Here is a 27,069-nt window from a genome sequence, read left to right as displayed (position 1 = left end):
ATAAATTCTAGCATTTATACATGTGTTTATTTATTTATATGTAATTTTTTGTCATAGTTTCACCATTAGACGTCCAACTAATTACAACTTCCTCAGTTATACAGTATACTACTATAAATTATTTTTGCGGGGGATTTGAATGGTTGTTCAGATACTGTACCTACATTTCATAGAAATTGTGATTGCCATGGGTCACTTGTTTCCCATATTTTATAGACCAAACTGTTAATGATTAATTAGAAGACTCATCATGTAATTCCAATCAACTAATTGTGTCATAAACAAAAAGCAAAGGTTCTTTGTGTCTGTGTATTAATTAAGTACTGTTGACTGATATTAAACACTTCATGAACCGATTAGGGTTAGATAATCAACAGGGCTGAAGTTCCCTGTCTGGTTTATCTTGTTTGAGGTCTTGGTCTGTCCAAGCCGACTTTCTGAATCTAGGACAGCGTTTGTTTTACTGTGTATCATTGGGTGTGTGTTCCAGTGTTTCCCTTAGTGTGCTGAAAGCTTTAATAGCTCATTTGTTAATCACACTTATCTGTCTGTTCAGGGTTTCAGATGCCGTCATGGAAGTTTTCAGCTGCTAACGAAAGTAAACACAGTTGTGGACTGTAACACTGTAGATTCATTAAGGGTAAGGAACCCTATGGGTGATTGTGCATTGTTTATATGGATTTATATAATTCTATGTACTGGCCAAATGGACTACAAATGTTCTATGTCTTCTGGTGCTGGTTAGATCTTCGGAGGCACAGTTTCTGATGAACACACACACACACTTTTGAAGCTTTGTTCTCTGTGTCAAGCGTTCCAGCAATGCGTAGTGTTGGCTCTCCAGCTTCTGACTGGTCTTTAACGGTTATTCCTCACATTGTTTTTGCCTTATCTTTGTCTGCTTAGCTTGCCTGACCACCCAAGAAAGTGTTTTCTTTCTTTCTCGGGGGTTAATAATATGTTAATAAATGTCTAACAGCTTGACCACTTTGCAGAACACTGTCTTTTTCATCCGATTCACAGCTTCCACAGTTAGCTCTGTGTTATTAAACTTGTTATGGTGGATGAATGAGGGCCTGTGTGATCGATAGGCTTTCACTCTAAAAAGCTCAGGAATCAACCTTCCAGCGTATGTTATTGAGTGGGGGAAGGGGATGGGGGATCAGACAGGTGCTACGGTTCTGTTATACTCATCATTCCCTTGGTAATGTCCTTCTAGTCGTCACGCCAACTCATCCTCCTAAAAAAGTTCCCACGATGGGTGAGGTCAAAGGTCGGCAACTAGGTGGATGTAAAGAGGGAAGAGGAGCATGATGGTGGGAAATACAGGGGGAGAGAAATGGACGAATAACATGACACTGATCCGTCTGGGATGTTGTTGATCTGAGGCGTTTTTATGGGTTTCTTTTGCCTATGTTTTTTTACAAGTGAACAGACAAATTTCATATCTAATAATATGATGTTCATCAAACTTTGTGTTCACTGGTTCTTTATTTGCAATTTATTCTTAGTGCAGCTTCTTATCTTATCTTCTTCAAAGGAAAACTACTACTCCTATTACTACTAATAGGTTCATATATTGTATTTATTACAGTATAAAGGTTGATATTCAAAAAATAAATAAAGCACCAAACAACTATTTTTCATATGTAGTGATTTAAACATATATATTTAAAGATGTCCAGCTGAGAGTCATGTTGCTGTCTGAGTGTGAAATGTCGAATTAAAAAATATAAATACTGCATCAAGATCCAAATTAGCTATATTGTTTATTGTAAGTTTCTTATTAAATGTGAAAATGTGAAACATTATGCCAGTTTGACTATTGACTTTTGCATATAGACTAAGGTATTTATTGTGGTTATATTGGCAGGATTAACCGTCCATAAACAAACAAAATAAAGGTCAATAGAGTGGATTAATTTATACAGTTACATCACAACCCTGGATTTCGCAAACACACACACATATACACACGCACTCTAAACACCAATAAACTATTCTCTTGCTGGCCCCTGCTTCCCGTGCAGTGACCTGCAGAGAGATGGGTGGCCTTTAAAGATTTATGCCTCTTAAAACAAGGTTCAGCTGAGACAAACCAGGTTCATATGGGGAGTAAGGGGGTGTGTGTGTGTGTGACCACAGTTGGCGTCTGCTCTCAGAAGCAGTTCCTGTTCCACGTTGAAGCTAAAATCACTTTCCATCCTGTGCACAACAAGTTGAGAGCTTTGTCAGACCTGCAGGTCAGACAAGTCTGACAACTGTCCAAGCAGCAGGAAGTGAGGAAGAGGAGGAGGAAGTGAAGAAGGGGGAAAATAGTAGAGAGACAGAATAAGCAGAGGAGAGAAAGAAAGAGCACAACATCTCGCTCATACAGCTTGGTACTTGGGAGGAAAGTTTTCCTGTCTTAACTATTTGAAATATGTCATTATATGTACAGTACATGATAATACAACTCTTGGAAAACAAATGGCTGTTCTTAATTTAGTAATGGGGTATTTTTATAAATGCAAAAGTAAGGGTTGATTATATCTAAACTAAATTAGAAGACACAAAACAGCTTCATGCACAAACACAAAGGAAACTAACCAAATAACTAAACTCCTTCAGTACATTATCTGCAACCAGTACAACAGTTATGTTTAAACAGCAAATTTTCTGTGATACCTTTGCTTTACCCTCCATTTCTCTCATCTTTCTGAGTTCCGCTTAAAATTCCAGGTCTAATTTAAGACAGCAAACTTGTTTATCATTCAAAGTTAAAAAAGCAAAGAGTTAACAGTTCGATTACACACTACAAAATAAATACAGAAGTTGTGGAAGTCAAGTTTACGGTGTTGTCATTAAAACGTTTATAGGCCACTCTCAGCTACAACTATCAGACGCATCAGTATGGTGCACAATTGTGGAGAAGCTCATATTCCTCCTCCCGGGTGACCTCTAACACTCCGCTCCCAGCCTGCCCGTCTGTCTATTTCTGCTCCTCTCTCACTTCCTCCCTGGATGACCTCTGACCTTCCAGTGTCACACTAGCTGATCTAGAGTTTTCTGTTTGTGTTGTGGGTTACTCTATCAAAACCGGGACCTTATTTTGGAAATTTTACAGTTCCACATCCTGGTTGAAACTTAAGGTTCATGTGCTTTTAAGTGTTCCTATTACTACCTGCGTTTGTGTGTCTGAAATAATCATTGAGACAAAAAGAGCTGCTGAACATGTTAAGAAAAACGTTTTCTTATGTTATGTTATGTTCTCTTTCCTTCTGAAAATGTCTCTCTCACACACACACACACACACACACACACACACACACACATTACCAAACACACACCTACACTGACTATATGTCAGGCAGGATTGAGGGCAGAGAAATTGTGTGTATCCAAAACAAGCTGGGAAAGAGGAGGAGAAGAGGTCAAAGGTTGAGGACGGTGATGGAGTGATGACAGGTGTATGTTCTTCACTCTCTCTCGCTTTTCTTTCATCTGTCTCTCTCTTTCTCTCTCTCTGAGAGTACAGAGCGCGGTTCTGAGAGCGATACTAGCAATGGTTTTTCTTCACTAGGTGGTGTTGTGTATGAGAGTGTGTTGTGGTGTGTAGGGTTCAAGAGGTTTTGTGTGCACGTTTATCTTTGTAGCTTTATAGAGAGAGTTTTTGTTTGTGTTTGGTGCAGTTGGGAAGCGTGTGCTGTTCGGCGCGCTAAGGGCAAGCATGGATCTGCACAAGCTGACCAGGAAACACGTGTTTCACATGCTCAGGACTGGAGGACTGCAGCCCTTGTCCTCCCAACGGAAATGTGTCACACAAGATATAATTCAACAAAACCACTTTCATGATTTTATTGCCTCAGATGACTACAACTTTAACAAAACGAAATAATTTAACAGCAACTTTATTAGTTGCAGGTCCCTGTGAGGCGGGATAATCAGGAGGGTGGCACACTGCAGATACTGCTCTGGGGACAGACCGTCACCTTCACCCCCTGAGGAGACAGCGAACACGGGGTTATATAGCAGCGCGATAAAAAACCCTGCCGGCCTTCTTAGGAGTCCCTGTCTTCAAGCACAAGTTCAATCCTTGAACATCTGTTGTGTTCCCTGATACAGGGACATGCAATGCCACACTTCACGTTGGCTCTTGCACAGGAGCATCCTCGGGAACACATGCTTTTCTTGCAGCGGCAGTAATTGCTGTATTTGAGTTCAGAAGGTTTTGCGTCTTTCTGCATCACGGTTGCTGCCAATTTTGCCTCCCAAAATCAGTGGCTGCTGGGTAGGTTGGCGGAATCATGCACTGATGCAGGGCTCGGCAAAGGTGTAATAGGAAGGCGTCTTCAGTTGGTGGAATGAAACACATGTCTCCATTGATGCTCACAAAGAGATGGGCTCGCAGTGCATCTAGAGTACCACCAAAGTCACTAATGTCATAGAGTGACACCATGTATCGTCGTGCTTATAACCTTTCCTGAACATCCAGGCTTTCCTCAGGGTCACCGTACCTGCACAGAGGCAGAAGGTCTGTCAGGTGTTTAATAGCAGTTGTGTATGGCCGTGTTTTTTTTTTGGTGTGTCACATCCGGTAAGTATGTAGGTGCTGAGGAGAAGAAATCTAAGATCTGAAGTTGCCACATCATACCTCCCTGCCAGAGCTTCGGAGATGGCATGAACAGGTAGGAAGATATCCTTCGTCTTCAACCACAGCTCCTGCAGCCCATCCATGTGTTATGTAGTACATGCACATCACGATCACATCTGTGTCAGTCCCAACCACTACAGTGCCTTTGTGGTGCAGTATTTGTACTGAGTATGCAATGTGAGCAAACATCCTGGTATGTGCCTCCTCATGTTTCTCCTCATGTTTCTCACAGGAAAGTTCTGGAAGCTCAACCTGACAAGTCGCTGACGGATTCCACTAAGAATAAGTGTACATCCTGCAGGAAGTGACTTGTTCTGAGCCGCCCATGCTTCCCCCGATGTGGTTCAACAGACTTTATTCAGTGGATTGTGAATGAAGTCTTTCCATTCAGGTATAGGGAGAGTATCATGTTGCTTGTACTACTTAATTTTGCTGGGGCAGGTCTTCATCCTCTCATTCCTCACCTTTCAGGCTTTCAGGATCATTCCAGCTGCCTCAGATTTCTTTTTTGCTGCAGCCTGTGCCCCCAGTCGTTTTTTCACGAGCCGAGATCAAGTCAGCAGATGTGGCTTTGTGGCCTGTTAAAATGTTGATCAGCTCCTGTTCTTCACATGTAAAAGGATTGATCATCTGGTTGCTTATGACATCTGTTATTTGCCTTACACCTTCATATTGTAAAAAAGTGAGAAAATGCCTATTTTCTTTGCATTAAATTGATGCAAAACCATGTAGAAATGTGCTTTAAGAGTTATTTCTTTAGTGGATGTTTTCAGCACATGAGTTCTGTGTATCTGGAATGCAATTAAAGACCGCCTACCCAAGCCACTGAGGATTTAGGGGAGAAAAAAACATGTTTCACATTTTCATGATAAAAAAATGGCCACAATGTTTTTTTTGCGACATTTCCAGCAGAGCAGACCCTCCAATTATTAGTTCTTAGCATCAAAGTTAACAAAAAAACAAACAAATAAAAAGTATTGCAGACCATCCCAGGTTCAACCCATTTTTGAGACTTTCCCCAACTATAGGAGGCGGGGTACCCCGTCAGGCGCAAACGTTAACTGGTCTACGGCAATGTAAGTCGCTTTGGATAAAAGCGTCAGCTAAATGACATGTAATGTAATGTAACTGGAGGCAGGGTCTGCCCAGCCTACCACAGGGGTTGACCTGGATAAAAGGGTTTTATACAAATCTCCCATAAAAAAGAGAAATGGAGATCTACAGTGGAGGATTTTACACGGTGCTATTACTGTTAATGCTTTTATTTCTGTTATTAATGCCACAGTTTCTAAACGTTGTGTGTTCTGTGAGGAGGTATAGCGACTGTGTTCCATTGTTTCTAATATTGTGAGATATAACCCTAACCCCAAACCAAAGGACCCTTCCTTTAGATACCACCTCTACGGGCTATTCTAATATCAAATCAGAATGTAAGTAACCATTAAAAATGCTTACATTAAAACAAATTCAATGTTGAAGTTCTAATTTAACACAAACTTTTGGAACTGTTAGAAATTAGAAGAACTAAAATAAATAAAATAGTATCGTGCATAAAATTGATGCAATGATGAACAAATGGTCCCACTAGGAGAGGTTTGTGGATCTACAACAGTTAAGACAGCAATCCTAGACGCAAGGCTACCTGCACCTAAAGACTCCCACTACTGTCGATGTCCTTTTACTACATTTAGGAATTAAAAAAATAGAACGGTGGGGGAAAATTGGTGGGACAGGTACTAGACACAAGAAACAAATACATTTTCTTCTATTTATGATTGGATATTTTATAATAGTTAAGATATGGTAGTTATATCATATTCTGAATATTGTTTTATATATATATACTCATTGGCTGGCCGCACAAAAAAAAAAAATCACCAGTCACCACTGCCATGATTATGCCTTTATCTTTTACTCAGCTTGGTTTCTATTTGCAGCAGGTGAAAGCCAGAGGAGTCCACAGTTCAACCTGAGGACAGGTGTGTTGTGTGAATGTGTGTTTCTTTGAGTGCATGTGTGTGTGTTTCAAAGAGAAAGTCAAAAAGGTGAACAGCAGGTTAGTCAGAGACTCAAGTTCTCTTTCGTGTTTGCTTAACTGTTGGACATGTGACAGCCGCTACTCATTAACTAGGAAACTGTATCACTTAAGAAAACTCTGGAACTCAGAGTTGAAAGTAAAAAGTAAAATAAAACAAATGCTTGTTGTGGTTGTTCTTGTGATTTCACATCTTGTACTTGTTCCGAGCAGTTCCAACATAATTTCTCCAAGAATAATGTTACAAAAACGAAAGCATCTCAGTCATTACTTTCTTATCAGGTCACATATATGATGAGCATTGGCGCTAAGAGAGACACTGAACACAGGAAATAATGTTTTACAAAGTATTTATGAAAAAATATATTTCATTCTGACTGAGACAACAGGCACATTAACATAGACATATATACATTTCTCTTTCATAAATACAACATTATTTACAAAAGAAAAATTAAATAGGAAACTATCTTCTGGGGGATATGTACACATTGCATTGTTTTTTTTAAATTAATGAAGATAGTACAAAGACACGACTACACATATTTTTGGTATCATAAGAAATAAAAAAGAAGTAATAAAACAACTCTCTTTGGAGCCTTTCAAAGTTTTCTTTTTTACTAAATATACAACCCTAATCATTGAGTGGCACGTAGAGCCTTGGAAATGCTGCCCATGTCTCTGCTGTGATCCTGTTGGTTGTGACAGCATTGGCTGAAGGCAGCGTGAGAGACAAAAGGCAGCACGTTTCATTTTTTGTTGCTTTTCGAATTCATAGAAAAATAAACTTCACTACAATCGAGAAAAACCTTGATTGTTGTACAAAAAGTATTTATCGCAGGATAAAAAAATATATTTTTGAAAGCTATGCTAGACTTTTCACCAGACTGATACCTGTTTAAGCGGAAACATTTTGACTGCGATTAGAATCAGGGATATAAATAGTACATATGAGGGGTTTAAGAATACATCACCAGTCGAAAGACCTTGAGTGGATACAAAAGAGGTTTTTTGGGATCATAAAGAAACAATTTGGACACAATATAAAAATATAAAACCTCTGTATTCAGGGGTCCTGCTGTAGTTTTTCATAAAAAAGAGGCACTTCAGAGATTTTTCTTTATATAAAACGTTTTCCAGTTCAGCTCTCAGGCAGAAAATGTTAAACTTATTTGACGCAAAATAAACTATCCATCTCCTGTTCCATTCAGCAAGAACTCTGACTATTGGATTGACACATCAAACACACGTCATTAGAAAGGATAGTTAAGGCACCGCTGTCTCCGATTGGTGGACGCATCCAATTATTTTTGTCCTCCCAATATCGATTGATCCAAAGAGGAGTCAGATGAACGGACAGAATTATTATATTAAGATTTGAGTACAAAAAAAGATAAATTGTGCAAACGACGCAGGTTATTCACTCTTCCTCTTCTCTCTCATCTGTTGCTCTTTCTTTCTTAACAGATTGTCATCTGAACATTGTCAGTAATGAAGCAGAAACAACGTATTTTCTTTCTGTTGAGCAGCAGAAATAAATATTAAATAGAATAAATTGTGTTGAATAGATCCTCTGGGGGAACACTTTTGAAGCCTTCAGTGTAATAGATCCCCTGCGGTATGAAAACTGGAGATTATACCTGAGAATGAGATTTCCAGCAGTTAGTCAGCAGCACACCTTTTTCTGGGTCCAAAAAATATACCATCAAATAAAATATATATTTTTATTTGCAGAAATGCTGAGAAATTATTCTAGCGCGATGTATAAATATCTGGAAGTAAATTCACAACATGTAACTGTTTCACTATATATTGTGATATAAAAGTGTGGTAAATACTTTCAGAATGTTGGCTTTATTATTAACATCACCGGCTACCCAATTAACAACAAACTGGTGTATTAAATAAATCAAGTGATTTAATTCTGTACATTTCTAAAGATTTGTATTCTTATGGTGAATATTTATTGTGTTTTTTTATGTGTTTTTTTTAATCTGAAGGCTAAGGAAGAAGTGTTAGTGTCATAGTAATCCCTTTTGTCTGTTCAAAGTGTGACAAAAGCACCAAATGATGAATACAATAATTCATTCTGCATATTTGTGTAGGTAAATGTGTCCTCACCTCAGTAGCAAACACACAGTGCTCCATTTCCTCCGGAAGGAGGAAAACTGGGAGATACAGGCCGTCCTTTGAAAAACTGAGAGGAGGAACGATGACGGATGAGTCACACTTCTTACTGTAAGACAAAGAAGCTTGGTAAAGCCACAACAACAAATATCTAAACAGAAATACTTTGTGAAGGAGTAGGAACACTGGGATGATCAAATAAACAGACAAACATACTGCACCATGGCTTCAAAGAAGAAAACATTAAAAACCAAGAGACAAACAGACACACTGAGAGCTTTTTTAAACAATCAATGGGTTCTTACAGGTCAAACTTGTTCCTGGCCAGGCGCTGCTCGTCTCTTGCCAGGTTACAGTCAGCCATTTGGTTCTTGAAGATGGCATTGTTGTCACCACCGTTCTCCACCAACGCTGCATCCTTATTGGACACTTTAAGTTGTCCCCCCGGAATGAGGAAGGCCTCCTTCTCTCTCAGGCTACACAGCGGCGCCCCTGGTAAGCTCCCATTATAGGATCCGCCCCCACTGACCACTGCGTTGCGGTTGTTTACCGTCTCCAGGTTGTTCTTCACCGACGTGGTCATGCCCGTTAGCTCCCTGCCCCATCGGAGCTGACGCAGGATGTGGATGGCACCGAAAACCAGCAGGGTGAGCGTCACCAGGCCGAGGACTACGGCGGCAATCAGAGCAGAAGGGGGTTCGGCATTCCTTGGCGGTTTTGTCGTCGACATGGGGACGGGGTACTCGCAGCGCGCGCCCATGAAGCCCGGCGGGCACTTGCATACGGGGCCAGTGAAGTGAGTGTAACACACGCCACCGTTGTCGCAGGGGAAGTGGTCGCAGAAGCTGATGCGCATGGAGCAGTCCTTACTGGTGAAGCCGAGTGTGCACGTGCAGGTGAAGTCGTTGATGCCATCGACGCAAGTGCCGGCGTTGCCGCAGGGGTTGCTTGCGCAGTCATCAATGTTGGTCTCGCAGCGAGAGCCGGTGAAGCCGGCCCGGCAACGGCACGCGAGATGCTTACCGATGACCAAACACTGAGCGCCTGAGAAGAGCAGACAAGAGAAGGTTTTAGAGAAAAGACACCTGGAAGCGATGATTAGGAGGTACAGATCCGATCACATCACAAGATGTACCGATTATATAGTTTTAAACTATGATAGCTCAGCTACTGGAGAATCAAATCAAGAAAAAACTATTGAAGTGCCCTTTTTGTGAAAAATGGGGATTCAAGTTAAAACACAAAAACACAATAGATGGAAACAAGACCAAATCCACCTGATACAAGCAAATCAGCAGTCAAATGTATCCGTAACATTTAGAATAAAATAAATGTGGTCAAAGCAATGGGTATATAACAGAATACATGTATTGAATTCCCTGTCCTAAAAAGAATAGCAAGAAAAAAACAAAGTTACTGTAATGCAGTCATGTTAGAGAGTAGAACATACTGCAAAAACCTCCCCAATTAAAACCTCTTCAGCTCTGAGGAATGTTCAAAGTTAACAGTGTCTTATCATAAACCCATCCCGAAAGAATATAAAAATTAAACAGCAGAACCAAAAGTTCTATGCACACTATAGTTTCTGTGGATCGTGGTTATGTCTGATGATGGTGCTCCATGCAGTGGTCCTGCCGTTTATCTGGCTTACTCATTTACGTCATAGAATTTAATATATTGTACATCTTTTAAGTTGTTCATTACACATGAGATTCATTGTAGTCTCTCCATGTTCCTTGCCTTTTTTCCCCATCAAAGGGTTTTTTATTTTTTGTGAGTTTTTCCTGTGCCGATGTGAGGGTTTTGGGACGGAGGATGTCGCATGTGTACAGACTGTAGAGCCCTCTGCAGCAAAATGTGTAATTCACTATTTAGGTCTATAAAAATGAATTGAATTGAAATGAATATTTACATGCTCCAATACAACTCAAAAACATCCAACAAATGAATGATCAAATATCATAACATTAACTCACATGAAAAAAATTCACAAAAAATGGAACACGTAACATTTGTAGCTCAGTGTTGCTTTGGGCCGAACACACACAATATATATTGTGTAAATGGGTTTTTAAATTTGGAATATATATATATTTGTAAACTTAGATATCTGCGCAAAATAAATGCTTTTTATGCATGACCTCTTCGCCTGTCTGCATGTGCATGGGGCCAAAACGATCTGGCCCAAAAGAGGCAGGTCTACTAAGTAGTATGGGTACACTATGTAATTCTTCAAGATAAAGATAGAAAATGAGTCACATCATTTAGATGTGACGCTTTTTTGCGCTCTCGTCAGGGCTAGTTTCGCGAGGCGCCCTTTTTACAACATGATAATGGCGAGCAGTGTCCTTCCACCCAAATGCAAAGCTTCTGTAGAGACTGGTAACGTGCCCCTGGAAGGTTAGGCTAGCTGGAGCTAAAACCATATTTCTCTTTCCTTACTTTTTAAATCAAAGGGGGACAGGTCCAGCATGGGAGTATAGGACATGAAAAAAAAGACAAGAACACCAGGACACCCGTGGATAACTGGCCGTTTTAGGGAAAGTTGACATCACTACCCAGCTGGACGACAGACACAGGCTAGCGGTAAGGAAACACAACGAGGAGGTGGATGAAAACAGGCACATTTAATCCAAAATAATTGATTGTGTGAAGGTTTGTGGGGCTTTTAAGTTGGTCTTACCTCAATGTGCAGCATCTGATTCTGAACACACTAGGTTCATAGGGGCATCTTATTACATATATGCATATTTGATTAGAATGTATATACATTTATATTCTAATATATTCATCTTTTATAATATACTGTATATTATTATATAATATAATATTTATATGATATGGTATTTATATCACGTTTTAGTGAATGTTATATATATTAATTATTATACTTGATTGTATGAATAGGAGTATTATTATGTTAAAGTGAATAAATAAATAAAAGTAATAAAAAATAAAGTAATAATGCATGTTTGATACCTTTTTGCATTAAATCATATTGGGATGTTTGCTGAAATTGATTCGATTTCCCTACCAAAAATAAATAATAATTCAGTTCAAACCGAGCATCAGTATGGGGAAGAAAGGTGATTTGAGTGACTTTGAACGTGGCATGATTGTTGGTGCCAGAAGGGCTGGTCTGAGTATTTCAGAAACTGCTAATCTACTGGGATTTTCACGCACAACCATCTCTAGGGTTTACAGAGAATGGTCCGAAAAAGAAAAAACATCCAGTGAGCGGCAGTTCTGTGGACGGAAATGCCTTGTTGATGCCAGAGGTCAGAGGAGAATGGCCAGACTGGTTCGAGCTGATAGAAGGGCAACAGTGACTCAAATAACCACCCGTTACAACCAAGGTGGGCATAAGAGCATCTCTGAACGCACAGTACGTCGAACTTTGAGGCAGATGGGCTACAGCAGCAGAAGACCACACCGGGTGCCACTCCTTTCAGCTAAGAACAGGAAACTGAGGCTACAATTTGCACAAGCTCATCGAAATTGGACAATAGAAGATTGGAAAAACGTTGCCTGGTCTGATGAGTCTCGATTTCTGCTGTGACATTCGGATGGTAGGGTCAGAATTTGGCGTCTACAACATGAAAGCATGGATCCATCCTGCCTTGTATCAACGGTTCAGGCTGGTGGTGGTGGTGTCATGGTGTGGGGAATATTTTCTTGGCACTCTTTAGGCCCCTTGGTACCAATTGAGCATCGTTGCAACGCCACAGCCTACCTGAGTATTGTTGCTGACCATGTCCATCCCTTTATGACCACAATGTACCCAACTTCTGATGGCTACTTTCAGCAGGATAATGCGCCATGTCATAAAGCTGGAATCCTCTCAGACTGGTTTCTTGAACATGACAATGAGTTCGCTGTACTCAAATGGCCTCCACAATCACCAGATCTCAATCCAATAGAGCATCTTTGGGATGTGGTGGAACGGGAGATTCGCATCATGGATGTGCAGCCGACAAATCTGCGGCAACTGTGTGATGCCATCATGTCAATATGGACCAAACTCCCTGAGGAATGCTTCCAGCACCTTGTTGAATCTATGCCACGAAGAATTGAGGCAGTTCTGAAGGCAAAAGGGGGTCCAACCCGTTACTAGCATGGGGTACCTAATAAAGTGGCCGGTGAGTGTATGTATGGCACATCAAATTTAAATGGCACTGAGGTTCACTGAGGTTTTATGTGTCCAAATAGTCATTTGAAGCCAGGAAATATCGCCTGAACCGCCTGTACCAAAAGTATGTCCTTCACTTTATACATAGTATCCTTTGCAGAGAGAATGTACATATTGTGCTATGATCTGATAGAGGTTTGGAGCTATAATAGTATTATTCTAAAGGGATAATCATCCTGAAAGTGGTTTTATTTCAGGCCAACCTGAAACTTTTTCATTTGTGTACTGCGGCATCTACATTTGGTCTAAAACGGCAACTTATATATACTGATACTAACCTATCTGGACAAAACATCATCAGTGTTACCTTAATATTATATCTAACTTTTTTTATGGGTATGCAATTTTTAAACAGGGGCCAAAAAACGGTGTTAATTAAGAGGAATTTTCCGTGTGACATTGCACTATACCATATGGCTGCACCTAAGAAATGAAAAACATCAGCACAGCAATTGAGTTCTAAACATAATATCTGTCGTAGACCAATCTGATCATCATGTGAACATAATCAGATGAAAAAATAATATAAACCTACTGTTAATTGTTGAGAAATATGTGTAATATTAGCACTTATTGTTTGAAGATATTGATTTCATTTTATTGCTATTTTATTTTCAGTAAAAAAAAGAAAAATAGTAAACTGAAGTGGAAAAGTGAGGTAATATGTACTTATGTTAGAAAAAGAAAAACAACATTTTATAGCGGTTATACAATATACAGTATATTGCAATTACTAATAACAACAAAGCTACGACCCATTTGGGGAGAGAGGCAGACCGGAAAAAAATGTCAACATTTCCTCCCAACAGATGCGCTCATTAGGAGTCAAATGTGTGAGTCATTCGAAAGCTCCTGAGGACATCGTTTCTGCCATTCGGAAAACACTGTAGGAGATTTGTAAATTAGGACTATGATCTACAGACTCTTTCATCCGACACCATCTTTTTAGCACATACTGAAGGATTACAGGAAAGGAAAAGCTGCTCCTCCTGCAGCAACTGAGCTTCTGGAGATGTATTATTGGGACAGCTACAGTCAATGTAAGGACACACAGCGAAGCTCAGATTGAACTACTCAGATAAACTCCATAGCTCCATATTTGGTCATTGTGTTGCAACACTGCAAAACAAACAGTCACTTGGCAATTGTGAAGGTCTTTTTTTTCTCTCGCTGTCAAGCTTACTGAGTCTGGAATGATTGCAGATTAACGATAAGCAGCCAGTGGTTCCCACCAGCTAATAATGACCTGAGGGACAACGGACTGCAGACCTGGGACCTTCAGCGATTATAACTGTATGTTAGTTGTAATATTCAGTAATTATGTCATATTTTGTGATGCCAGTTCTGTTTTTGGAGCCGTCTGATCGTGATTATCTGTCTGTTCAAAGCAAATGGATGATGAGAACCAGTGGCAGTGGGTTTTTTTAAAATCCTGTAATTAACAATGATCGAATGAATGAAAAATAACTTAATAACTTAGCCCTTCCAGTTAGAGACACATTTGCCAACAGAGCCGCAGCAAAACCATGAAAAAGCATCCACATTCTTTAAGTTTAACACCAGCATCATATCTGTTTACTACAATGACTGTACAGTTGACCGTTGGGCATATTCCAAACCATCTTGTATTTCAGATTGCTGTGAAAATCAACCTGCAGAGACTCGCAGCTTGTTGCTCATTACAATAATTGTTATGCTGGATCTTATCTTTTTTGTGAAAAAGAAAATCCATCATATTTATCTGAATTTCAATCTGCACGGTGCTTTTCATGAACTTGTAAGTCTGATGTCCTAGAAAACTATGAGAAACAATAACAACAACAAAAGATCATTTTAGAAGGAAAATTTGGTTTCTTGCACTTCTCACACAGCAGACTAAGAGCTCACCTATTCTAAATCGAGAACAGATATCTGCAGTGCTGACTGTGATGGATCACCAATGGATCAGGTTTCAAACCTCTGCACGCTGATTAAACAAACAAAGTAAAAGTAATGGCTGCCAGTCAGAGAGGAAGTAATTGTTTAAATAGAAGGAATGCTTTTGGAGAATGCCGATTCCAGTAAATTAGTAACTGGGAACACATACAGTTTGCATGCCACAGTGACAAGATGTTGTGTGATCTTATGAAACTCTCTTTTTGCACTCAGAAGCATCAGGCATTTCAGGATTTTAAGTTGGCCTGGTACTGACTGCTGTGTCGGGTTGGAAACTTGCCAGAGATGCCTGGAAACCAGGTAGAGAGAGAGAGTTCTCCAGGGCAACAGACAGAACAAGATAAGACACAAGAGACTCCTACGTGACAATCCAAGAGTTGATCTGCCCCCTCACACTGTTCATTCGGGTGTGGCGGGTAAAGCAGTCACTCTCTATAGCCACTTTGGCGGGTGGAATTCTATATATCAATACTACTGGGTCATGAGTGCATCATCCACGAACCATGAACACTCACTGGTGGCAGCAGTGATTAATGGACACCGACTACGGATGAGCGGGCACTTCTTTAATTTAGCTTAGCTGTCTCAGTTTAGCTCGCAGGCTGAATCCGTGGCACTTCAGAGAGTTAAGCGCCGCCGGTTCAAGATGTGCTTGGAGACGAAGACCCGTTTAACAGCTCGGGGCTGTTCGTTTTCTAAAATAACAAACTTATCGCAGGGTTCTCAAGCCTCACGCATTGACCGTGACACACCAGTTCACACGCCACACCTTCAGAAGGAAAAGCAAACCAAGTTGTGCTTCTAACATTGTATCATGCACGTAGCGTTTTCCCCTTTTGGCCAGCGTGCACTTGTTACTAAGCAACATAGACGCGCAAACACACGTGACAGGCTTTTGAGACAACGTGAGGAGACCCACTCAGTGCAAGGCGAGGATGTGGCACCACATAGCAGGTGATGGAAAACCCGGAGGGCAGACACAAAAGAGAAAAACTGAGGAGAGAAAGAAAACTGTTCAACAAAAAGTGGATGTGCAGTCTCGAATGGCTGGTTTATGATCCAGTCAAGAAAATAATGTATTGCACTGGTTGTAGGACGTACAGGACTGAAAAGGTCAAGGGGGTCTTATTTGTAGTTGGGACAAGACATTTTATAACAATAAATGACCATGACATTTCCATTGGCCATGTCAAAACCATTGAATTTATAGTTCTAATCGGACCACAGGTCGGGCCAGCACTGAAGAGAAGAGTGCGCTAATATAACTTTTAGAGGTCCCTGATTGCTTATCTTTACCACCAGCACTAATTGGCAGACATTGATGATCCATATCAGCAGATACAGATCATGTTGTTTGATGATCGCAGCTGGTCGACAAGGATCCACGCTTCTGTCACTGTTCTACCAATAACTACAACCACAATGTTCTTTTTGGTGAAAACATAGAATTCGAAAGATCAATTAAAACAAATCTTCTAATCAGGTAAATCCTGTATTTAGTAGCATCTATTCAAATCTGCTTCATGCTCAAATAAACAGCTCATGTTATCTCTTATATCTTTTTAAGTTGTGGAAACTGTATTCATTCAAGTTTTCTCACCAACACAATATTGCAGGAGTTTACGTGTGAACACATCAAAATAATATTATCCTTTACCTTCGCCTATTACTCATCTTCACTGAACAAAAACTGAACGCATCATGATGTTACCAAACACAAGCTTTCTTTGTTGGCCATTATTGATGCTGTTATCGTCAGCTAACCTTCCTCCTGATTCAAACACAGATTGCCTGTTCACAGTTAGACATTATCTGATAGTGAATCAGGGAGCAGAAACGCTGATGTGACGATCAATGAACGTCTAATGATTGTTAGCAAAACCTGAGAGGCTTGGGCCTTTACAAAGATTGTTTAGGAATATTAATTGACTTTTGAAATTATTGTGTTTTCAGTTTTTGTACACAAACCTTCCTGTGGGAACAGCATAGAGCCGCCTCCTTATCCAGAAACCTGTAAATGTTTTTTTTCTAACTTTATTTACAAATTAGCCCAACACAGCGACTTGAAGGTTTCCCCGCGTTGTAAATAAAGTGATGTATCTTTTTTCATTTCTGCAATTTTTCCTTCTTTCTTTAGTGCAAGCCTTTCAAAAGGGATTCTGTAGTTGTTCATATAGCCTGAAACTGGTCATTTGACCGATTTTTTGCTAACCTACCAGTCTGACTAATAAAAACAATAGCAAGTAATTCACCGCCCGCCCACTCTCTGCCCCCCCCCCACCCGGAAATGCCATACACAACTAATATACTATTAAAAGATTCTATAAAAAATATGGAGATTCATTATTTATAATTTGCCAGGACTGTCAAGTCCAAATGTGAAACAAAAAAGGGGAAATTCAGGCTTTTCTTTTGGTTTTATTAATTGTAGCATTTAATATGAACAATTTTCATTTAAAAAATGATTTTATTTATTTTCTCTTATTTTGAAATGTAGCCCAACTTTTATTTAGTAATTGAACATTAATTGCAAAATTACGGGAATATTTAAAGTTGGAAACTTTCAACGGGAATTAACAGTGTGCATGTGCCCATTGGGACGTACTCGCCCATGCTTTGTGTAGTAGGATAATACATTTTGGTATTAAAATGTTGTTATTAAAAAGGTTCCCAACTAGCTGCATCCAGCATTCAGCTGAGCTAGGCTTGCTTGTTCTAAACTACCTTTAATTCCGTGTTATATGCTTTTGCAAAACAATTTACAAAGAAAAAGGTAAAAATTCCCCTCCTGAGCTTAACTTTCAGTTGAAAGTTTCTGGAAAGTTTCCAGTTTTAGTCTTCAGAATAGGGTAAGGGACACGGAGCGGGGGCCGAAGCATCAGGCTTGGCGCGATGCGGTAGGGTTCGCGAAAATGTGTTTACCGGAAAGGCAACACCAGCCGGGGAGGTCGGCCCAGGGGTTTCAACTGTCCCCCGCTGCCAATCGGCTGGCGCAGGAGGAACACCGGCGGTCCGGTGACCTTGCCCTGCGCATGACCCTCCCGGCCAAAGAGGCGAACCCGACGTCCGGAGGACGGACAGTTGAAGTTCCCAAGTTGAAAAACCGGGTGGGAGGGTTGTGTTTAGGTGAGATTTTAGGTTGGTTGTGTTGCCTCTTTTCAGTGCCACTGTTTTTAAACAAAGTCAACATACCGGCTGTCTCATTTGGCTTAAAGTTCAAATGTTCCCAGTTGAAGATTGGGTGTCTGCTCTGTGTATGTGTGTGTGGAGACCCTGCATGAGCCCCGCCGCCGCTTTTGACAAAGACAGCAGAACGGGACAATAGAGGCAACGTGATCGACTAAAATGTTGATGACATTCATTTTCGTGCAAAAATGAATATAATATATCGCAGCACCAAAAATTTATCGCGCACATTTGCATATATTGTGCGGTAAGTCGATATATAGATTATCGCGACAGGCCTACCTGTTAGCCAGCTTAAATAAACCCGATGGTTGAAGTCAGGCTTGGTCTTGGTTTCTCAAAGGTGGATCCGCGTTTAAATAATCTCGTTAATTTGAACAGACTTCAGTCTTCGTCAGGATAATGGCGCATGCGCATGCTATTTCAAGAACAGCAGAATCAATGTAGATCTTGGCGGTCTCGAACTCTTTCCCTACAAAATACTAATCCAACTAATATCACCCCGTCATCAATGGAATCTCTGAGGAGGAGAGCTACCACTTCCAGGGGGAATAGGAGACTTATCCAGCTAACTTAAGTTAGCCTGCTCTGGAGCAAGTTAAATTTAAAGTACGTGTTGCTATGGGGATTTTACCGAACTTGCTTCATGGAACCAAAAAGCCTCACTTATGTAATCTTACCCTTATCATTATCCGGCTAATTTAGGCAAGTGCAGGGTCCTGAGCTTATGAGTTCAAGATTAAACTGTACAGTAAAGGTTCATACCGTTGGCGCAGGGGTTGCTGCTGCATCTATCGATCTTCTTCTCGCAGTTGGAGCCTGTATACCCAGACGGGCAGCGACAACTGTACCCACCGACCACGCTCTCCATGCAGGTGCCTCCGTTAAAACATGGCTCGTCCGCGCATGTCATGGCGCTGATCTCGCAGTTCTTCCCATAGAAGCCTTGAGGGCACTCACAAGAATAATTGCTTTCCAAGTCCTGGTGGGAAAGACAGGAGGAGAAAAGAGGGGAGGAGGTGAAGATCTCTCAGCTCTCGTAAAATTGAATATTTGAGCAGGTGTCTGAATGAGCGCACGGGTCGGGGCTGAAAAAACCATACAGGGCCCTTGGGGCGAGCGCGGCGCCCCCTTCTTCAATAGTTAACTCAATTGTGCTTTAATTTTTGTTCACAAATGTTTGTCTTTGTTAGGTAGTCGTTAAAAGCTTAATGACTGAAATGTTAAAAGAAAACAATATTTAGCTTTATAGGCTGATGGACCCAAACCCTTTAGAGCTTGGTAAAGATGGGTGTAGAACTACAGCTTCAGATTTAAAGACTTACTTTGCAGCTGCCGCCGTTCTTGCAGGGGTTGCTGTCGCACTCGTTGGTCTCAATCTCGCAGTTCTTGCTGGTGAACCCGGGCCTGCAGGTGCAGGTGTAGCTGCCCTGGCCGGTGTTGGTGCACGAGGCATCATTCTGGCACGGCTTGTGGTTGGTGCAGTAATTCAGGTCTGTGGTTTAGATACAGGACAGTGAAACAGAAATGTTTGGTTGATAAAACAACTTAAGCAGAGCAAGGTACAAGAGAAACATGAGCCACAAATGCCTTTATATGGTATTAACTAAGAAACGTATACATTCCTCTGGGGAAGAACCTATCAGGAGTCCTTTTCAATTATTTAAAAAATGTAGCAATAGAAGAATGAAAAATATACCTGCTCCTTTGTAGGAGAACAGTGATACCACATTCTGTGAGGTTCTGTTCTTCTTGTCTAGCTGACATGGACATATTTTTAAAAAAATTTTAAATGCATCTTTTCAAATTCCAGTGTCAGCACCAGGAGATACCCCTACTACCTTAAACATCATCAGAACATCAGACCTCTTGACAGAAGATACTAAATGAACTTTGTAACCATTCAAGATAAATTAGCCCCCATTTTAAACTCCCGACACGTGTACATATGGCAAAATGGTTTAGAAATATTTTGACAAATCAATTAAGAATTAAGGCTAGGAATTTGTTGGCATTTTATTTTAGCTTTTGAGGGTGAAAAATGTTTTAGAATAACGTCCTTACACCAGTGATGGTGTTTTTTCGGGTGAGGATTAAATGAGAAAAAGTAAAAAACTTTTTTTCTTTATCGATTAAATGCAGTCTAAAAGAAAAAAGTAAAACCTGCAGAAACTATATGGTGTAGAATCTATAAATGTGTAAAACATTTTATGTTAATAATAAACAGAATTATTTAGGGATGAGTGGTATACCGGTACCAAATTTCCGTACGTATACATTTTTCACACACCATCATGGTCATAATGACTATTGTCGCTCTTCAGCAGGCAGATAAATGTATTGTCCGCCGCTCACTGCTTGGGCGCAGCGCTCAGAGCTACGTCTCTCACGTGTATTGAGATGGATTCATGGTTATAACATTGTTATAATTTACAACAATGAATACGCTGCTCTTTAACAGGGTAAAACACCCCAATGCAACAGTAAATAACTTCTAACACTAATAATTGTACATTTATGAAATGACCCTGCCCAACTGCATGCTGGGTACAGCTCTCTCGCTATCACAGCAAGGAGAATTTCTATTGCTCCTCGAAAACACAGAAAAGAGCGATGCAGGAGGGACAACGAGAGACCAGAGATGCACCAACACAACTTGTGCCCAAGAAAGGAACTGTGTGCTGTTTGGAGGGTTTCAGGTTTAGAAAAATCGAACGCAAGTCATATCAGAAAACGATTTATTGCAATGTTTGTTGAGCCGCTGGTATTGCCTCTGGTGGCAACACTAGCAGCAACAACAGGCTAACGAGCTAACGAGCTAACGAGCCGGCCAGTAGCGAGCAAGTTAGCCAGGAAGAGGTGAACAGCTGTAAGGATGGCCAGCGGTCCATTTTGGCGCCAATGAATATATGAGCTTACTTGAGAGAGAGAAAAATACCGTGGTATACTGGGATACTGCCAGAATCAGACAGAATATCTTTTACTTCTCAGTCCACATGCTTATCGCCATTAGCAGGCAACAGCTAGCTAACTGACAACCAACATCTGCAAGAACAGAAATAAATGTAATCGACGCATGAGCTAAAAACTTACGATCCTTTATTGTCATTAACATTTGAATGAAAAAAATTTAATTTATATCATCTGCAACAGTTTGTCAGTCGATGCCCAATTGTGACAAATGCCGGACCACATCGGGACTCCAATATATATATATTGGCGCCAAATATATATATATATTGGAGTCCCGATGTGGTCCGGCATTTGTATATTGTATATATATATATATTGACAGCTTGAAGGCTGAGTTAACAGCTGACCTGATATGTGTATGCTTCAGTGGCAACATTCATCTTTGTGTTTTTGACTTGGATCGCAAGACTGAGAGGTGTGCGTTGATGTCGGCAAGCCGCTGGATGAACCAGCTACCCACCTTGGTCACAGTACAGTCCTCCCCATCCCTCCTGGCAGTTGCACTGCCACGGCTGCAGGCAGGTCCCGTGGACGCAACCGGGGTGTCGGGCGCACTCGTCGCAGTGCTCGCCCTGCCAGCCCTGGCGGCACACACAATCCCCGGGAGACTCGCAAAAGCCGTGATCCTCACTGCAACCTGGAGCACAGATGGCTAATGGGAGCAAGAGAAGGAACACACCGAAGGAGGGACGTCAAAGAAAGAGAGGGAAAGGGAGAGAGGGGGAGGAAAAAGAAAAGAGACAACATTACTATGAGGGCATGTGTGGCTCATGTTCTTCGATCAAATGACAGACCACCCCCCTCCCTTCTCAAGGTCTAACACACACAGACACACACACACACACACACACACACACACATACACACACACCCTTCAAGTGCTTGTTAAGTACTGACGAAGCAGCTGGCCCACACAACAAAAGCAACACATGCCATCTCTTTTCACGCACGGCAGCGCACATTAAGCTCCAGCGCGTGTCCCTGTTAAAACGTGCAAACCAGGGGCCCAACGGGGCCTCGACTGTTGAGCTAAAAACAAAAGGAGCAGACCCCTGAGCCAACACACACACACACACACATTGGAAACAACAGAATCTCTGAGATCCACAGCCACCAGAAGAAGCAATGGCGTTGACAACTGCTTGACTAAACAATTTTAAGGCCACTGGACAAAAAAATTAAGCGCCAAGGTCCCGTTCTTTAACCCCCCTTCCACCCACAATCACCCCCACCACAGCCTCCCTCCCAATCTGAAGAAACGTTAGAATAAACGAGGAGGGGGAGGAGAGTCGGAAGAGGGGTCACAATGCCCTTAAAAAAACGTTACCCTTCTCAGGCAATGTTTGTGATCTGTAGAAGCCACGCTGATCTCAACCTGTCACTCATTAGGCTGGTTGTTGAAACTTTATTTCATTTATTTAAAAGAACCTTCACTGTTGGAGCCCTTTCAAAAACTGTCCATACAAACATGGCAACTTCCAACTAACATTTTAATTAGAAATAAAAGAAATCCAGAAATTTGAAATACTATAGTCGATTAAAAAAATCATCATCAATACAAAAACTCAGAGTTGACTAAGACACATATTTTATCCTTGAACTAATTTTACAACAACATGGTGATGCCATTAAGGACCGCCTGGGTTTATTTGTGGCAGGTTTTTTTCCCACTCTCTTGGAGTTTAACCCTTTTATCCATTAAGCACATTAGGCTCTACATCAGGTGGAACTAAACTAAAGTGTAAAGTTATAGAAAATTTCTAGAAGCAAAGGTCCGCAAGATTATAATGTGACTATTTAGTGTGATTAAATAGAGGAATAGAGTTGTATCAACATCTGCATGTAATCAATACATGACTTGATGGTTCAAATTAATTCAGTATGATTAAAAACCTCTTTGACAATATTTATTGTCTTGTAACAAAGAACTGAACATTTATGTGTGACTGCAAATATAAATAATATTTATATGCTTCAATTCCAAAAATGAAATAAAGGAAAAGAAAAGCTTAAATATTCCATTTTCGGTTTCACGTTTGGACTCGCACAGACTTGATTGGTCGAGTGGTAACATGTGGGATTGTGGAACTGCAGAACAACTGGTCTTGGCTTTAAGCCAGTACCGTAAAGAGTACCAAAGTTGCGCCGGTTGAAAAGTGACCAGTCAGGTTTTAAATCACAACCGTCTGTATTAGCTTTAGGTCCGGGTCCGACCTGGGACGGCATCTGGTTCTGGATTTCGACCTCTGCCTGCCAGTAAGTAACCTCAGTTCTAGATGTTGAAAAGAACCGAATTTTCAAACAAGTTGCTTTGATCTGACAGCCCATAATATCTTTACATTGAGTCATTGTGAACACTTACGGTCAGCGCAGTACTCGCCCGTCCAGCCCCCCAAGCAGTGGCGGTCTCCGTTGTCGTCGCAGGTGTAGTGGCCGAAGGTGTCGTTGCGGGGCCGGCAGTAGGAGGAGCAGGCCTCGCCGTGGTAGTGCTCGTTGCACACTATGTGGTAGGAGTAGTGGAGCTCGCTCTGGTTGCCTATCCTCTGCATATCCTGGGACCAGTCCTTCCCAACTCTCAGTATGTGGCTGGTCGCCAGTCGACTGATGAGGTTATTCTGGTTTTCTGGATGAGAGAGGGAAGACATGGAGAGATTTTGATGGCTTGTGACAGATAACTAAGGAATTATTCTAAAAGATATAAGTTGAGACAGTTCAAATGGTACATAACCACTCTCATATTTTATTATATTCCCTGGGGGGATAAATGTTGGTCTGTAATGACATTACAGTGACCTGATACTTCTCTCTGCTTTGTGTTAGACTTTACCAACGGAGATCTAATAGTGACTTTAAAACTTCTAGTGGGTTAAAAATGGGTTATGGAAAGTTTATAATAGTTACAGATGTCTAACATCTATTGTTATAGAAGATGAAACATATGCAGAAATATAAGAATTAACTCTTCAAACATGGTTCCCTGCATTACCGTCTAATCAAACATCAACACTCTTCTCTCCATTGGCTGCAATGTGCGTGTTTCAGAAGGAAACCACGCCCCCCTGTGGTGAAGAACCAGCAATTACCTGTAGACTCCAGACCTGAAGACTCCGCGTTCCATGCTTCAATGATCAGAGCGAAAGTCCCCTGGATGAGTTGTGAAGGATTAGTCAATGGTGTAAGCTAATATATGATCGATTATTGCACACGTTAAATTATGTTCAACTTCGTACATTTTATCGTTTTTAAAGGAAAGGAAATACACAAGAAGCTGTAAACGTTGCTTATTCCGGCTGTTAACAAGCCAGTATTTATTGTTAGAAGCACATTACCGCATGACTTAAAGTTCACAAAGTTATGACTTGGATTTATGTCACCTACCGGCCACTTGAAGTAGATGTCCACCTTGATGGGCGCGCTCCCGGATATGGATTTGGAGTCCGCGCCGAAGATCTCCGTGAACGCGATTCCGTAAGTGCAGGGCGGCTCCTGGTTGTCAAGCGAGTGCTTGAGGCACACGCGGAAAAAGATCTGGCAGTCCTCGATCTGGAGCTGACAAACGCTGCGCGCGCTGGTGAAGGAGTTGATCTTCAGCTCGAAGACCCCCAAGGAAAAGATCTGGTAAGGGGGGGAAAGAGAGGAAAATAAAGCAAAATAAACTTCATGCCAAGAAAATAAGAAATAAAAGATATATATAGCGTATGGAAAGAATGAGCATAGGCACAGGTACACTTTAAGTCGTGTTATCTTTTTTCCCCCGCAGTTAACGATTATATGTATGACGTCAGACTGTCCGGAATGTATAATTGACCAGAAACATAGATGCAAATAGCTGATGTTATAATGTAAGCAAAAAGATCCAAGTCAAATTAAGTAATCACATACAAGCGGTTCGGCGCGCTGCGCGTATTAACGCACATCGTGCGACCTGCCCGCATTCCCGCAGTGCCTCCAGTGTGTGCTGTCAGTGCTACTCACCGTCTGCGCCGATACAAACAGCAGAAGACACGGCAGTAAGGAGCGCGCCATGGCTCGTAGGCACGGAGCGCCGGGGGCACAGCTCCGGAGGTCCGAGGAAGAGGTCAGAAAACGCGTAAAATCCACACCGGGTCCGAGGGAGACGGAGCGGAAGAAATACAAAATTCAGATGCTGTGGGGGCAAATCCAGAAATACACAGGCTAAAAGTCAGCCCGTGCGCGTCTCTGCGCCTGAATGTAGAGAACAAAAGGTGTAAGACGTTGAGAAACGATCCGCTATGCTGCTGAACTCTGGACTGTGCCAGCTGCGGCTGCTCCTCCTGCTTTATAGCCAGGAGCAACAGGAAGAGGGCAGGGGCGGGGGGGCAGGAGGGGGCCGCGCTGCAAAAGAAATCCACCTGAAGAACAAGTCCTCGTTTACCGTTGAGGGGAATGAACTCAGCTCCCTCAAATCGAAACTTTTCTTCTTTTCCACTCTGTCAATTACTGCGGCGGAACTTCCTGTCCGACGGGCTCGTGTCGCCGCTCCTCAGGTGCTCCTCAGGTGCGGCTGTTCCGCAGCAGGACCCCGCGCACCAAGGGGGTCCACTTCATCCCCCCAAACTTCAACCTGCAGAGCCGCGAACCGAGAGGCCCCTGCGACGCTGTTCAAACGTCTCTGCAGGTTGATAATCAGACTTTGATATTATAAATCCACATCCAGTTTTAACCAACTGTGATGGGGGGGGGGGGGTGTCCCGGGAGACTAAAGTCGAGAGTGAGGGGTGTTTCATTCAGTGTGGAGTAGTGAGAAGTCTTACGTGTGTGTGTGTGTGTGTGTGTGTGTGTGTGTGTGTGTGTGTGTGTGTGTGTGTGTGTGTGTGTGTGTGTGTGTGTGTGTGAGAGGATTGGAGGGGGTGGAGGCGGGGCGGGGGGGGTCCCGCTTTGATTCGCTGTCAGCGCCAAGGAGACAATTACAGCGGCAATAGGACAAACTGTCGGGCGGCAGCTGCAGCAGCCTGAGCGGCCAAACGCACCTTTTACTGCGTCCCCCGGCCAAACGGAGAGCGTTCACACGCACACGCACACACACACAACCAGTAGTCTATTGCATTCACCAAATCCATATCAGAAACATTTGGAAATATTACAGCCAATAAGTAAATCGTTAACAACATGCAATGTCAGAAAACAATAACTATATTTTCGTGTAACGCCTCTATACTTGTTTTTGTGTGAACACATTATTGAAGTAATTATGAAGGAACTTTTAGTAACCTTCCACTTTATTTCCATGTTTTGTTGGTTTACACTACATTTGAGAGAAAAAAGGGTACTTTTGACATATGACATGATGACATGTAAATGATTTTGGACGTGTCGGACCGCTTCAAACACAGGGTAAATCCTGTGAGATCAAAGAAACCCGCTTCATTTATGAAAGAGAAAGGGTCGTGGACCTACGTGAAGTGAGTAAGCTGAGTTGTCAAAGTAAAGAGTCCCCATTTCTGTAGAGGAGTTAGCAGCGGCCGTCTGGGTGAAAGACCTGTGTTTGTTTGACCTCCTCTCCACGTAATGACTCCCCAATGACTTGGCTTGGCTTGGTCTGAGTGTCGAACATTACGCTTTAAAAATTCTGCTCAAAACTAACTTAATTAAAATTCAGTTGACCTCTCACTAATTCATACTCCATTTGGCGACAGCAGCCTGTTAAAGGATCAGATGCATTCATGTAAACCTGATGCTAGATGTTGGACACGGCTCAGCATTTGGTTGAGTTTAAAAAGTTATATCAATAGGTCTGGTCAAAACGTAAACTAACCGTCATTATAGATGATTTTATCTCATGAGGGAGCACAAGTTGTCTGCGCTCCCTCTGGTGGAAAAATTGTTTTCTGGTTGTTTGACTGCACTGATGCATGTTTGGCTGCAGTGAAACTGGTTTATCAACATAATAGGCCTTTATCCTACATACATATTTGTATGAGAATGTAACAAAACCCCTTCACCTGACCCCAGGGTTTGGAAAGTTTAGTG

The 27,069-nt window shown here is 41.6% G+C and overlaps 1 protein-coding gene across 1 annotated transcript; it reads right to left on the bottom strand.

Moving 5' to 3' along the window:
- Positions 1 to 7,004: 7,004 nt before the first annotated feature.
- Positions 7,005 to 25,339, bottom strand: dlc (deltaC). The gene is made up of 10 exons (XM_037462735.2): positions 25,054 to 25,339; positions 24,457 to 24,693; positions 24,162 to 24,222; positions 23,441 to 23,701; positions 21,539 to 21,730; positions 19,431 to 19,600; positions 18,871 to 19,087; positions 9,101 to 9,839; positions 8,790 to 8,904; positions 7,005 to 8,308 (listed from the first exon to the last, which is right to left on the bottom strand). The coding sequence occupies exons 1-10, from the start codon at positions 25,102 to 25,104 to the stop codon at positions 8,303 to 8,305; spliced, it is 2,049 nt and encodes a 682-aa protein (XP_037318632.2). The 5' UTR covers positions 25,105 to 25,339; the 3' UTR covers positions 7,005 to 8,302.
- Positions 25,340 to 27,069: the final 1,730 nt, after the last annotated feature.

Source organism: Pungitius pungitius, chromosome 3 (genome assembly GCF_949316345.1).
Source record: "Pungitius pungitius chromosome 3, fPunPun2.1, whole genome shotgun sequence".
NCBI lineage: Eukaryota > Metazoa > Chordata > Actinopteri > Perciformes > Gasterosteidae > Pungitius > Pungitius pungitius.
The sequence above is the reverse complement of the archived record's forward strand: the minus strand, read 5'-3'. Positions and strand labels throughout refer to the sequence as shown.

Bases quoted from the DNA above. Each gene is read 5' to 3' on its own strand.
- dlc (XM_037462735.2), bottom strand. From the start codon at position 25,104: ATGGCGCGCTCCTTACTGCCGTGTCTTCTGCTGTTTGTATCGGCGCAG. The intron at 19,088-19,430 runs GTAAGTCTTTAA...CTTTCCCACCAG, and splicing joins AGAACGGCGGCAGCTGCAAA to GACTTGGAAAGCAATTATTC. The intron at 8,905-9,100 runs GTAAGAACCCAT...TTTGTCTTACAG, and splicing joins GCCAGGAACAAGTTTGACCT to TAAGAAGTGTGACTCATCCG.